The sequence below is a fragment of the Oncorhynchus clarkii genome, chromosome 1, assembly GCF_045791955.1.
Source record: "Oncorhynchus clarkii lewisi isolate Uvic-CL-2024 chromosome 1, UVic_Ocla_1.0, whole genome shotgun sequence".
Classification (NCBI taxonomy): domain Eukaryota; kingdom Metazoa; phylum Chordata; class Actinopteri; order Salmoniformes; family Salmonidae; genus Oncorhynchus; species Oncorhynchus clarkii.
The window spans coordinates 13,580,156-13,593,090 of record NC_092147.1 but is presented as its reverse complement, the minus strand read 5'-3'; the positions used below and the strand labels follow the sequence as shown (position 1 = coordinate 13,593,090).

At 43.1% G+C, this 12,935-nt stretch overlaps 1 protein-coding gene across 2 annotated transcripts in view; it reads right to left on the bottom strand.

Moving 5' to 3' along the window:
- Positions 1-1,467: 1,467 nt before the first annotated feature.
- Positions 1,468-12,935, bottom strand: part of LOC139424462 (rab GTPase-activating protein 1-like) — a 153,976-nt gene continuing 142,508 nt past the window's right edge. For both annotated transcript variants that reach the window (XM_071176371.1, XM_071176456.1), the window contains 5 exons: positions 8,452-8,667; positions 8,244-8,327; positions 7,827-7,898; positions 4,984-5,181; positions 1,468-4,416 (listed from right to left, as the gene is read on the bottom strand). In XM_071176371.1, coding sequence (XP_071032472.1) covers positions 4,273-4,416; positions 4,984-5,181; positions 7,827-7,898; positions 8,244-8,327; positions 8,452-8,667 — 714 coding nt within the window. In that variant the 3' untranslated portion in view covers positions 1,468-4,272. The remainder of the gene's footprint in view (positions 4,417-4,983; positions 5,182-7,826; positions 7,899-8,243; positions 8,328-8,451; positions 8,668-12,935) is intronic.

Sequence of the window (12,935 nt, the reverse complement as noted above, 5' to 3'; positions counted from 1 at the left end):
CTCTCTGAACAGCACAAGGCCTCCCTGAACAGCACAAGGCCTCTCTGAACAGGACAAGGCCTCTCTGAACAGGACAAGGCCCCTCTGAACTATTTTACTTCTAAGGCCACATACTTTGTATTATCTGCACCTTTCTACAATTCAATGTTGGAATCTACAGACTTCATATGCAAATCTGTGAATGCATACACATAATCCTCTCATTCAGGTAGTAAAGATATTGTATTTGTGAGCTTATGAATGTAGTCAAGGTGTATTGTAATGTTTATTTTGCAATAATGGTATTGATCTAATATTTGCACTGTATACATTGATTAATCTACATAGATCACAACAAAAAGCATTCACACTGCTAATCGTTTACTATTTAAGTCAAACTGCACTTTTATTCCTCTAGAAATGTACATGACTGACCAGAATAGCTTGTTTGTGGCTCAAACCAATTTTCCCTTCATTCATTGGTTGTAAAAAATGCTTGGGTAGTTACCCATCTGCTGAAGGAACGCACATCATATTCACCTCATCTCTACGACCTCACTGGAGCTACCACTCTACCTCTGTGTGCAGGGGCTTCCAACCCAGTAATGGCAAAACCTGTAAAGAAACTGTTGGACGAGGTGAGGTTATGAGGCAAAGCACAGCATTTCTGCAACAGAATCATATTGTAAGTGGCAGGTAAATACCTGCGAGGCGAACCCTCGTTTTCATTTCAAGGCCAATCTTCACCTGCTATCTTGTATTCTCACTCTAACATTGCCAAATAGTACGCCTGCATTATACTGCTGACATGTCCATACATGTATAAACCATTCATTTACACCAATGAAATGTATAAAGTATGGCTATTTTACTTAGAATTATTGCTTACAAATGCTTTATTTGGGGGTTGGGAGGGGGGTGTAGTTAACAGTGTTGGTTTTGTAATTCATTTCTGTGTTTCCCGTTTTTCATTCATTCTAATAATTGTAGCCTACCTTTTGAAGGTGACATATTTTAGACAACATGAGATTGATTTAACGGTCATAAGAGGGGAATGTATTGAAGATGTACAGGTCTATACATTTTGTATGTTTGATCATATCACAATAATCTAAATCAATTGGATTTGATTGTCTTGTATTCTACAGAAATATTTAGCACAGCATCCATTCAAGATGGTAGTTGCTGTGTGATGACATAAAACGAATAAAACATTTATTTACAAGTCCAATATTAGCCTGGAAGAGTTATCAGTTTTATAACAAACTGCCAATATGAGAATCTCTAGATGCAAAATAAACACACACCTATTTAGGCGAGGTGCTGGCTAGCGGAGTGGAACACTTAAACAAAATAAAGGAGAGCTCTCATCTGAGCCCCTGGAGTGTGCTGCTCTCCTTTATTTGATTTAAATATGAGAATCTCACCTCACACATACATTTGATTTAAGGAAAATACAATAAACATTGAAAGAACAGTAAATCAGTGGACAGAGAACTGAATTTTATTGATGTACGTCAGATGATTACTGTGCAGAAAATACCATTAGAGTTAAAGCATGTCACAGAATCACATGGGAATGACGAGGAACAGGGAAGGACAACTCCCCCATGTTGGAAACTAAAGCAGAACAACTGTTGAAGTATAGCATAACTGTACAATATTGTGAATCTGAAGTTGCATCGTTGTAGTTGGATTATAATTTGGCCATTGTCTTCTCAGCAACAGAAAATTAGGAAGAAAGTAGGTTTGCTCTCTGAATAACTTATGAGTACAAATTAATTTAAAATAGTGTTTAAAATATTGCCGCAATGTTAGTGCACATAGCAAACATACACAGAGGCCTTGAGCCTTGTAAAACTTGATAGGAATCTGGCTGAAGCACTTTGAAACCATTACACAGCATGTGACACATATGAAAGACATGCTGTCCATTTAACACACCTAAAAACATGGCTGTGTCCTAATATTCTTAACTGGCTACCTTATTTCTCTGCCTTTCCATTGTGAAACACGTGGACAGGCATCCATCATATTACTTTCAACTGTTGCGTTTTTTCAGATCAGTGGTCACAAAGGAAAGGAGACAAGGAAAGGAAGCAGGTTCAGAAATGTGACGTAACCCCCGGATCCATCTGTAGCGTCCCTGCCTACTCGCATCCTGGTCTTAAAATGGCAGACAGGAATGCCATAGCACAGGTGACAATCTTTTGAGAGTATAATATATTGAGATGGCTTAATTCTAATTATTTCATCGACATAGTTCTGGGCCTTAGACAACAACAGTCACTGAGTTGTGAAGAAACCATTTCACCTGGAACCAGTCAGGGCAGGAGACACACGTATACAAGCGCTCTCGGTCTTTGTCCAAAGGGTGAATCCAACGCTACAGTGCTTCTAATAGAGGCCAAAGCGGTGGTTCATGGCAGGTCTGTTGGAAGCTATCCACAGCACAAACATGCATTAATATGGCTCTAGAAAACAGAGTGTAATGAGTGGGCTGCTATTGAATGTCTTTCCATTGTATGTTAATCCCCATTGCTATTGAGAGAGTCTTTCCATCATATGTTATACTGCATGGCCATTGAGTCTTTCCATCATATGTTATACTGCATGGCCATTGAGTCTTTCCATCATATGTTATACTGCATGGCCATTGAGTCTTTCCATCATATGTTATACTGCATGGCCATTGAGTCTTTCCATCATATGTTAACCCTCATGGGCACCTTGGCTTGGATAGACATTTTGGAATGTTCAATTACTTGTTGCACACCTCACGGTCTCAGTCTTTTTTTAAAATAAGAATGCCCTTCTATTCTGCCATTTCATTGGTTCATCATGACATTTCATATGTTATTGGGAGCCATGTCTGTTCTATATTCAACTACCGTGCTTTACAAGTTATGGTTAGGTGAGTGTCAGGGTTTGTAAAGGTGCAGTTGGGCTGAGTTAAATGGAGACAGTTAAAGCAGCCAAGTAGCATAGATGGAGTACTCCAATGACTGCTAACAATAGAAGAGAGATGGGGGAGCCCTTCATAAACATTACGTTAGAATGAGGTTACCTCCTGTCTTCAGGATTGGTTCATGCTTCACTCTGATCAATGGAACGATCTGTGCAAAGACTTGAGTGACACACGATGACTTGAAGTTGAAATTTGAGCTCAGTCCAGTGGAATAAGTAGCTCAGTAGGTCCTAACGTGGTGGATAGGCTTTAGGTATACTTTATATATTTTAGCCCGGTTAAACCATATTGAAGACTACGCTGCACCTTTAAAAACAATAGTGAGCCCAGTGTTCAGTCTGATTGAACCAGGCTATGGTGTTATAGAAGCAGGAATGAAACAGTCCAGTAGGAATGTCACTTTGGTTCTCCCGACATTTGAACTTGACCCAGATCTTTCACACTGTGCTTAATTACCTCCACATTCAAATTGCACATTTTTTTTGTTTTAGAACTGTACAAGATAAAAAAAAAAGATCAATAATGAGTTATACACATTTATAGGACAACATAGTTTACGTAATATTACTATAAAGGACAAACAAGATGTAGTTTTTAGATTCTGAATGCAGTACGCCCCTTTCATTGAGCCGTAAAGCTGTGTTATGCGGAAGATGTGTCCTGTAGTAGTTGCCTTTTTTAAGCAGCAAATACGTATTCCTAGCCTGTCAACTACTGCCTGTAGCTGTCGCGTGATCCTTACAAGTCAGGGTCAAGACTGCTAGAGCACTTAAGATTTCTCATAATATCAGTTAGCCACATAACCTGCTGATAGGCTATATATATTTTATATCACTCAGCAGTAGCAATATATCACCAGTGGGCAGAGCGGTTTTATTGAATGTCCACCTTGGCGTTATAAGGACCAGAGTTCCTATAGTACTCCGCTAATCTCTCACTTCAAAGACACAATGATTGGCTTTTTGAAGACAGCTAGGAGCCCGGCCAACAGTGTAAATGACAACCCACACTAGATTTACCAGTCATTCTCCATCTTGGTTCCACACAACACGAATGACGACACGTCATTTTTCCATCAAAGCTCTAGTGAAGAAGGGTGGTTGGCTGGTCCAGTGGAAAAGTGGGTGAGTTTGAGAGAGAGGAAGATGTGTAGAGGGCTGACTTTGTCTTGTGGCTATCTTCCACCCCTGGAAAGGGAATAGTGCATCGTTTCAGGTGTTATTCAGGTAGTGTTCATAAGCTCTCCTGTGCATACTGTAGACTCTTCTCCGGACCTCCAGACCCCCCCCCCCCCCCCCCCCAGCCAGGGTAGTCTATGTAGAGGCCTACAGGGGCCCATCTTTGGGGGAGGAGGGGGGCTGGGAGGTGCTGCCCGTAGAGCTCTTCAGGGAGCCCAGGGTCTTGCTGAACCAGGAATTTTTGGCCGCTTGGATCTCGTTCATCAGGACTCCCCTCTGGTGCTCCAACTCCTGAGGACGGACAGAACAAAGGAATAAATAGTCACCATAGCAACATGACCATAGTCAGTCACTTTAATAATCATCAATATTCGTCAACATAGCAACATGACCAGTCAGTCACTATAATAATCATCAATATTAGTCACCATAGCAACATGAACAGTCAGTCACCATAATAATGAATAGTCAAAAAGGGATGGAACACAAAAGCAGCACATCCAATGGCTTGAACAGTGTGTATGTGTACTACTTTATTATACTACACGGAGTGAGAGAGTGTAATTATGTTTCTGTGTGTTTTAGTGGGTGTGTGTGATCGTGCATGTGATTCTGTGTGTTTGTATATCTGTGTGTGTGTGTGTGTTTGTGTGTGTGCAACTGTTTCTGTGTGTGTGTGTGTGTTTCTGTGTGTGTGTGTGTGTGTGTTTCTGTGTGTGTTTCTGTGTGTGTGTGTTTGTGTGTGTGTGTTTCTGTGTTTGTGTGTGTGTGTGTGTGTGTGTGTGTTTCTGTGTTTGTGTGTGTGTGTGTGTGTGCACGCGCGTGCGTGTGTGCTGCTTATCCTCCGTGGTATCTGACCTGGATCTTACACTTGGCCTCTACCAGCTGTAGTTTGGTCTGGGCCAACTCTAGCTCCAGTTCTCTGAGCTGGGACTTCAGGGAGTCCTTCTCCTCGTCCAGCTCACTGTTCCTGTTGTCTCTACTGGGAGCGGGCATCTGGAGAGGTCCTTCTTTACTGAACACCTCCCTGCAGCGTTCACACGCCATCACCTTACTCTGCAGAGGCAGGCAGGGAGAGAGAAGCACACATATCAATCTACTGGAGCTACACAACCTGACCAAAAGTATGTGGACACCTACTCATCGAACATCTCATTCCAAAATCATGGGCATTAAAATGAAGTTGGTCCCCCTTTTGCTGCAAAAACAGCCTCCGCTCTTCTGGGAAGGCTTTCCACTAGATGTTGGAACATTGCTGCGGGGACTTGCTTCCATTCAGCCACAAGAGCATTAGTGAGGTCGGGCACCGATGTTGGGCGATTAGGCCTGGCTCGCAGTCGGCGTTCCAATTCATCCCAAAGGTCTTCGATGGGGTTGAGGTCAGGGCTCTGTGCAGGCCAGTCAAGTTCTTCCACATTGATCTCGACAAACCATTTCTGTATGGACCTCGCTTTATGCTTGGGGGCATTGTCATGCTGAAACAGGAAAGGTCCTTCCCCAAACTTTTTCCACAAAGTTGGAAGCACAGAATCATCTACAGTGTCATTTTATGCTGTATGTTAAGATTTTCCTTCCCTGAAACTAAGGGGCCTAGCCCGAACCATGAAAACCAGCACCAGACAATTATTCCTCCTGCACCAAACGATACAGTTGGCACTATGCATTGGGGCAGGTAGCGTTCTCCTGGCGTCCGCCAAACCCAGATTCGTCTGTTGGACAGCCAGATGGTAAAGGTGATTCATCACTCCAAAGAACACATTTCCACTGCTCCAGAGTCCAATGGTGGCAAGCTTTAAACCACTCTAGCCAATGCTTGGCATTGCACATGGAGATATGCTTGTCTGCGCCTGCTCGGCCATGGAAACCAATTTCAATAAGCTCCCGATGAAGAGTTCTTGTGCTGACGTTGCTTCCAGAGACAGTTTGGAACTCAGTAGTGAGTGTTGCAACCAAAGACACATGATTATTACACGTTTCAGCACTAAGCATTCCCGCTCTGTGTGCTTGTGTAGCCTATCACTTCGCGGCTAAGTCGTTGTTGCGCCTAGACATCTCCACTTGACAGAACTTACAGTTGACCGAGGCAGCTCTAGCAGGGCAGACATCTGATGAACTGACTTGTTGGAAAGGTGGCATCCTATGACGGTGCCACGTTTAAATTCACTGAGCTCTTCAGTAAGGCCATTCTACTGCCAAAGTTTGTCAATGGAGATTTCATAGCTTGGTGCTCGATTTTATACACCTGTCAGCAGCAGGTGTGGCTGAAATAGCAGAATCCACTAATTTCAAGTGGTGTCCACATACTTTTGTATAAATAGTGTAAGTATACACAACATAAAGATTATATATAAAGTATACTCTTGGCATTTTCTCAACCAGCTTCATGAGGTAGTCACCTGAAATGCATTTCAATTAACAGGTGTGCCTTGTTAAAAGTTGTGGAATTTCTTTCCTTCCTTCTTAATGCGTTTGAGCCAATCAGTTGTGTTGTGACAAGGTAGGAGTGGTATACAGAAGATAGCCCTATTTGGTAAAAGACCAAATCCATATTATGGCAAGAACAGCTCAAATAAGCAAAGAGAAAGTTAATCAACTGTTCAGAAGAGTGTGTGAATCAGGCCTTCAGGGTAGAATTCCTGCAAAGAAACTACTACTAAAGGACACCAATAAGAAGACGACTTGCTTGGGCCATGAAACACGAGCAATGGACATTAGACCGGTGGAAACCTGTCCTTTGGTCTGAGGAGTCCAAATTCGAGATTTTTGGTTCCAACCGCCGTGTCTTTGTGAGACACAGAGTTGGTGAACGAATGATCTCCGCATGTGTGGTTCCCACCGTGAAGCATGGAGGTGGTGTGGGGGTGCTTTGCTGGTGACACTGTCTGTGATTTATTTATAATTCAAGGCACACTTAACCAGCATGGCTACCACAGCATTCTGCAGCAATATGCCATCCCATCTTGTTTGAGCTTAGTCAGACTATCATTTGTTTTTCAACAGGACAATGACCCAAAACACCTACAGGCTGTGTAAGAGCTATTTGACCAAGGAGAGTGATGGAGTGCTGCATCAGATAAGCTGGCCAACACAATCACCTGACCTCAACCCAATTGAGATGGTTTGGACCATAGAGTGAAGGAAAAGCAGCCAACAGTCTTGAAGGAGTTCCCACAGCATATGTAGGAACTCCTTCAAGACTGTTGGAAAAGCATTCCTCATGAAGCTGGTTGAGAGAATGCCAAGAGTGTGCAAAGCTGTCATCAAGGCAAAGGGTGGCTACTTTTAAGATTTTTTAAACACTTTGGTTACTACATGATTCCATTATTTCATAGTTTTGATGTCTTCACTTCTACAATGTAGAAAACAGTAAAAAAATAAAGAACAACCCTTGAATGAGTAGGTGTGTCCAGAATGTAATGTAATGGTAATGAAAAGATAAAGTATGTATACACAACATAAATACTATATATAGTAAGATGTAAGAGTAAGATGGTAATAAGATGTATACTTACACAGACACACTGAAATATATTATATTTCCATTTTCCTTTGCAATGAGTCCATAACCACATTAGCATTACGGACAAAGACATTTTATCGCCACAGCAGTGATGTGCTTTTATTCCAACACTACTAGAACACTTCTTCATACCACCTAATAATAATGTCATGACAGATGCCATACACAGATCCTGTCCTACCTTGATGATGTCCAGCTCCTCCTTGGTGGCAGCCTGCTGCTTCTCTAGCCTGGTGCTGAGATGAGAACAGATCTGGGAACACACAGGAAGGACTGCGTGTTTACTAAGCTACTACATATTACCTGGACAGGTTCAGTGACCTTTCAGATACACCAGAACATACAGAAGACGCATCTCAATTAGGATTGAATGGGATTTTAGGGGACATCGTAGGATTAGGATTGACTTTCTCCCGAGGGGAAATGTGTCTTGGACATGAAATAGTGCTGCTGCTTCCAGAGAATATCGCAGGTGAAAAACCAAACATCATAGAAGCACCGATCTCCCCACCCACACAAAGCTAATCAGCTACTGGCAAGGTTGTGACGTAGACCATATACACACTGTTCTCCTCTCTTACGTGTCTCTGGATCCTACCTGTTTGTATTCGGTGATGATAGCTGTAGTTTTCTTGATCTCTGACTCTGCTTTCTCCAGCTCTCTCCTGAACACCTCTTTAATCTGCACAGACACGGCAAGATGGCAACCACACATTAGCTATGATCGTAAAACACTTGCTACTTCAGTCACCTGGGCTTCTCTTCTCCCAAAGCACTTGCATGTGTGTGACTGTGAGCTGTGTAACCTGTGCTGTCTCCTCCGCCTGCCTCCTCTTCTCCTCCTCCGTCTCCACCAGGCGCTGTTTGGTGCAGAGCAGCTCCTTGTTCAGCACGTCTGCCTTGTCTTCCGCCTGGTCTAGGTCGGTCCGCAGGGCAATCTTACTGGTCACCAGCTCATGGGCCAGGTCATCGTTCTCCTGCTCCAGACGCATGCTGGCCTCCTGCAGCCGACGGTTCTCCCTCTGTGAGCAACACACACATTGCATTTCACATTTTAGTAATTTAGCCGTTCATCTTAAGATAGCTGGGTGAGACAACCACATATCACAGCCGTAGCAAGTATATTTTCCATCCAAAAAGTACACAACCACACACACACTAGTGATGTGCAGGTTGACTCTTTACCCGCAGTCATATCCAAAGGGCAGGTGGGTTTAGGGTCATTAAATATTGTGTGGATGAAGTGTGGGTGGGTTGAATAAAGAGAAAACGATGCATTAAAAATCCATGAATGTCTAATTACTGTGCAGTTGATATCTATAGGATACACTGAGGTTTATATTTTGTTCTCTGTATCTGGCGTTAGTGTGTAGCCTCAGCTTTAGGGCCTAACTGTAGCATGCCAAATACACGCCAGCAAACAAATACACACCAACTGACAAATACACACCAACTGACAAATACACGCCAACTGACAAATACACGCCAACTGACAAATACACGCCAACTGACAAATACACGCCAACTGACAAATACACGCCAACTGACAAATATACGCCAACTGACAAATATACACCAGCTGACAAATACACGCCAACTGAAAAATACACGCCAACTGACAAATACACGCCAACTGACAAATACACGCCAACTGACAAATACACGCCAACTGACAAATACACGCCAACTGACAAATACACGCCAACTGACAAATACACGCCAACTGACAAATACACGCCAACTGACAAATACACGCCAACTGACAAATACACACCAACTGACAAATACACACCAACTGACAAATACACGCCAACTGACAAATACTTTTGAAAACCTGGGATGAAAAAGTTAACGTTGATCCACTGAGGATTAAAGGGCAACGTCTGAGTTTAATTAATAAGAAGAAAACTGCGAAATGGAGAGTTGAAAATCAATAGAAGGAGGGCCAGTAGCCTAATGTCTGGTGAAGTAGTAAAAGAGGATGATCGCAGTGTTATGTGTGATCATTGTGAGGTGCTATACACATTTAACAGTCACAACCCATTGTGCACAGAGATACTGTTCAGATGGGTTAAATGGAATAGTAACTGAAATCTGGACAAGGACTTTAGGTCTATAACCTCTCACATAGCCTAATATAATGTTAATTCCTTCAGAATTAAGCATTTCTTGCAGTAAAATTATACACCAAATATACATTTTGACTCAAACTGGAGTGGAGAAATATACTTTTTTTTATTTCTGCATCTTGAGAGAATGAATGCACAGTTAAGGGGATGTCTATGTTAATCAGCATCATTAAAGCTGATAGTATTTCAAACAAAATATGCATCAAGCCAAAATGAAATCTTAGCAAAAACATGTTGGGCGATTTTTACAGCTTTTAATTTCCTTAAAACCGGTTAAACTGATGTAATTTGGAAAACTTTAATTTTTTATATATTTCACCTTTATTTAACCAGGTAGGCAAAGTTGAGAACAAGTTCTCATTTACAATTGCGACCTGGCCAAGACAAAGCAAAGCAGTTCGACACATACAACAACACAGAGTTACAGATGGAGTAAAACAAACATGGAGTAAAACAAACATACAGTCAATAATACAGTAGAAGAATAAATCTATATACAATGTGAGCAAATGAGGTGAGATAAGGGAGGTAAAGGCAAAAAAAAGGCCATGGTGGCAAAGTAAACAGAATATAGTAAGTAAAACACTGGAATGGCAGATTTGCAGTGGAGGAATGTGCAAAGAAGAGATCGAAATAATGTGGTGCAAAGGAGCAAAATAAATAAATACATACAGTAGGGGGAGGTAGTTGTTTAGGCTAAATTATAGATGGGCTATGTACAGGTGCAGTAATCTGTGAGCTGCTCTGACAGCTGGTGCTTAAAGCTAGTGAGGGAGATAAGTGTTTCCAGTTTGAGATTTTTGTAGTTCGTTCCAGTCATTGGCAGCAGAGAACTGGAAGGAGAGGCGGCCAAAGGAGGAATTGGTTTTGGGGGAGAGATATACCAGAGAGATATACCTGCTGGAGCGCGTGCTACAGGTGGGTGCTGCTATGGTGACCAGCGAGCTGAGATAAGGGGGGACGTTACCTAGCAGGGTCTTGTAGATGACCTGGAGCCAGTGGGTTTGGCGACGAGTATGAAGCGAGGGCCAGCCAACAAGAGCGTACAGGTCGCAGTGGTGGGTAGTATATGGGGCTTTGGTGACAAAACGGATGGCACTGTGATAGACTGCATCCAATTTATTGAGTAGGGTATTGGAGGCTATTTTGTAAATAACATCGCCGAAGTCGAGGATCGGTAAGATGGTCAGTTTTACGAGGGTATGTTTGGCAGCATGAGTGAAGGTTGCTTTGTTGCGAAATAGGAAGCCAATTCTAGATTTAACTTTGGATTGGAGATGTTTGATGTGAGTCTGGAAGGAGAGTTTACAGTCTAACCAGACACCTAGGTATTTGTAGTTGTCCACATATTCTAAGTCAGAACCGTCCAGAGTAGTGATGCTAGATGGGCGGGCAGGGGCAAGCAGCCATCGGTTGAATAGCATGCATTTAGTTTTACTTGTATTTAAGAGCAATTGGAGGCCACGGAAGGAGAGTTGTATGGCATTGAAGCTCGTCTGGAGGGTTGTTAACACAGTGTCCAAAGAAGGGCCATAAGTCTACAGAATGGTGCCGTCTGCGTAGAGGTGGATCAGAGACTCACCAGCAGCAAGAGCGACATCATTGATGTATACAGAGAAAAGAGTCGGTCCAAGAATTGAACCCTGTGGCCCCCATAGAGACTGCCAGAGGCCCGGACAACAGGCCCCCCGATATGACACGCTGAACTCTATCAGAGAAGTAGTTGGTGAACCAGACGAGGCAATCATTTGAGAAACCAAGGCTATTGAGTCTGCCGATGAGGATGTTGTGATTGACAGAATTGAAAGCCTTGGCCAGGTCAATGAATACGGCTGCACAGTATAGTTTCTTATCGATGGCGGTTAAAATATCGTTTAGGACCTTGAGCGTGGCTGAGGTGCACCCATGACCAGCTCTAAAACCAGATTGCATAGCGGAGAAGGTATGGTGGGATTCGAAATGGTCAGTAATCTGTTTGTTAACTTGGCTTTCGAAGACCTTAGAAAGGCAGGGTAGGATAGATATAGGTCTGTAGCAGTTTGGGTCAAGAGTGTCCCCCCCTTTGAAGAGGGGGATGACCGCAGCTGCTTTCCCATCTTTGGGAATCTCTGACGACACGAAAGAGAGGTTAAACAGGCTAGTAATAGGTGTTGCAACAATTCATTTTTTAGAAAGAAAGGGTCCAGATTGTCTAGCCCAGCTGATTTGTAGGGGTCCAGATTTTGCAGCTCTTTCAGAACATCAGCTGACTGGATTTGGGAGAAGGAGAAATGGGGAAGGCTTGGGCGAGTTGCTGTGGGGGGTGGAGTGCTGTTGACCGGGGTAGGGGTAGCCAGGTGGAAAGCATGGCCAGCCGTAGAAAAATGCTTATTGAAATTCTCAATTATATTGGATTTATCGGTGGTGACAGTGTTTCCTATCCTCAGTGCAGTGGGCAGCTGGGAGGAGGTGTTCTTCTTCTCCATGGACTTTACAGTGTCCCAGAACTTTTTTGAGTTTGTGTTGCAGGAAGCAAATTTCTTCTTGAAAAAGCTAGCCTTGGCTTTTCTAACTGCCTGTGTATATTGGTTTCTAGCTTCCCTGAAAAGTTGCATATCCTACGGGGGTTGTTCGATGCTAATGCAGAACGCCATAGGATGTTTTTGTGTTGGTTAAGGGCAGTCAGGTCTGGAGAGATCCAAGGGCTATATCTGTTCCTGATTCTAAATGTCTTGAATGGGGCATGCTTATTTAAGATGGTGAGGAAGGCATTTAAAAAAAAACAACAGGCATCCTCTACTGATGGGATGAGATTAATATCCTTCCAGGATACACCGGCCAGGTCGATTAGAAAGGCCTGCTCGCTGAAGTGTTTCAAGAAGCGTTTGACAGTGATGAGTGGAGGTTGTTTGACCGCTGACCCATTACGGATGCAGGCAATGAGGCAGTGATCGCTCTGAGATCTTGGTTGAAAACAACAGAGGTGTATTTAGAGGGCAAGTTGGTTAGGATGATATCTATGAGGGTGCCCGTGTTTACGGGTCCGGATAGGTGATTGTAGCCCAGGAGTGACTGATGGAAGTCTTCAGCTGGCTAGCTCCAGAACAATTGATGTTTGCTCCGGGATCGACGTAAGCCAATAGTCGCATGGATAGCAGCTAGCTAGCTGCAAGATCCAGGTG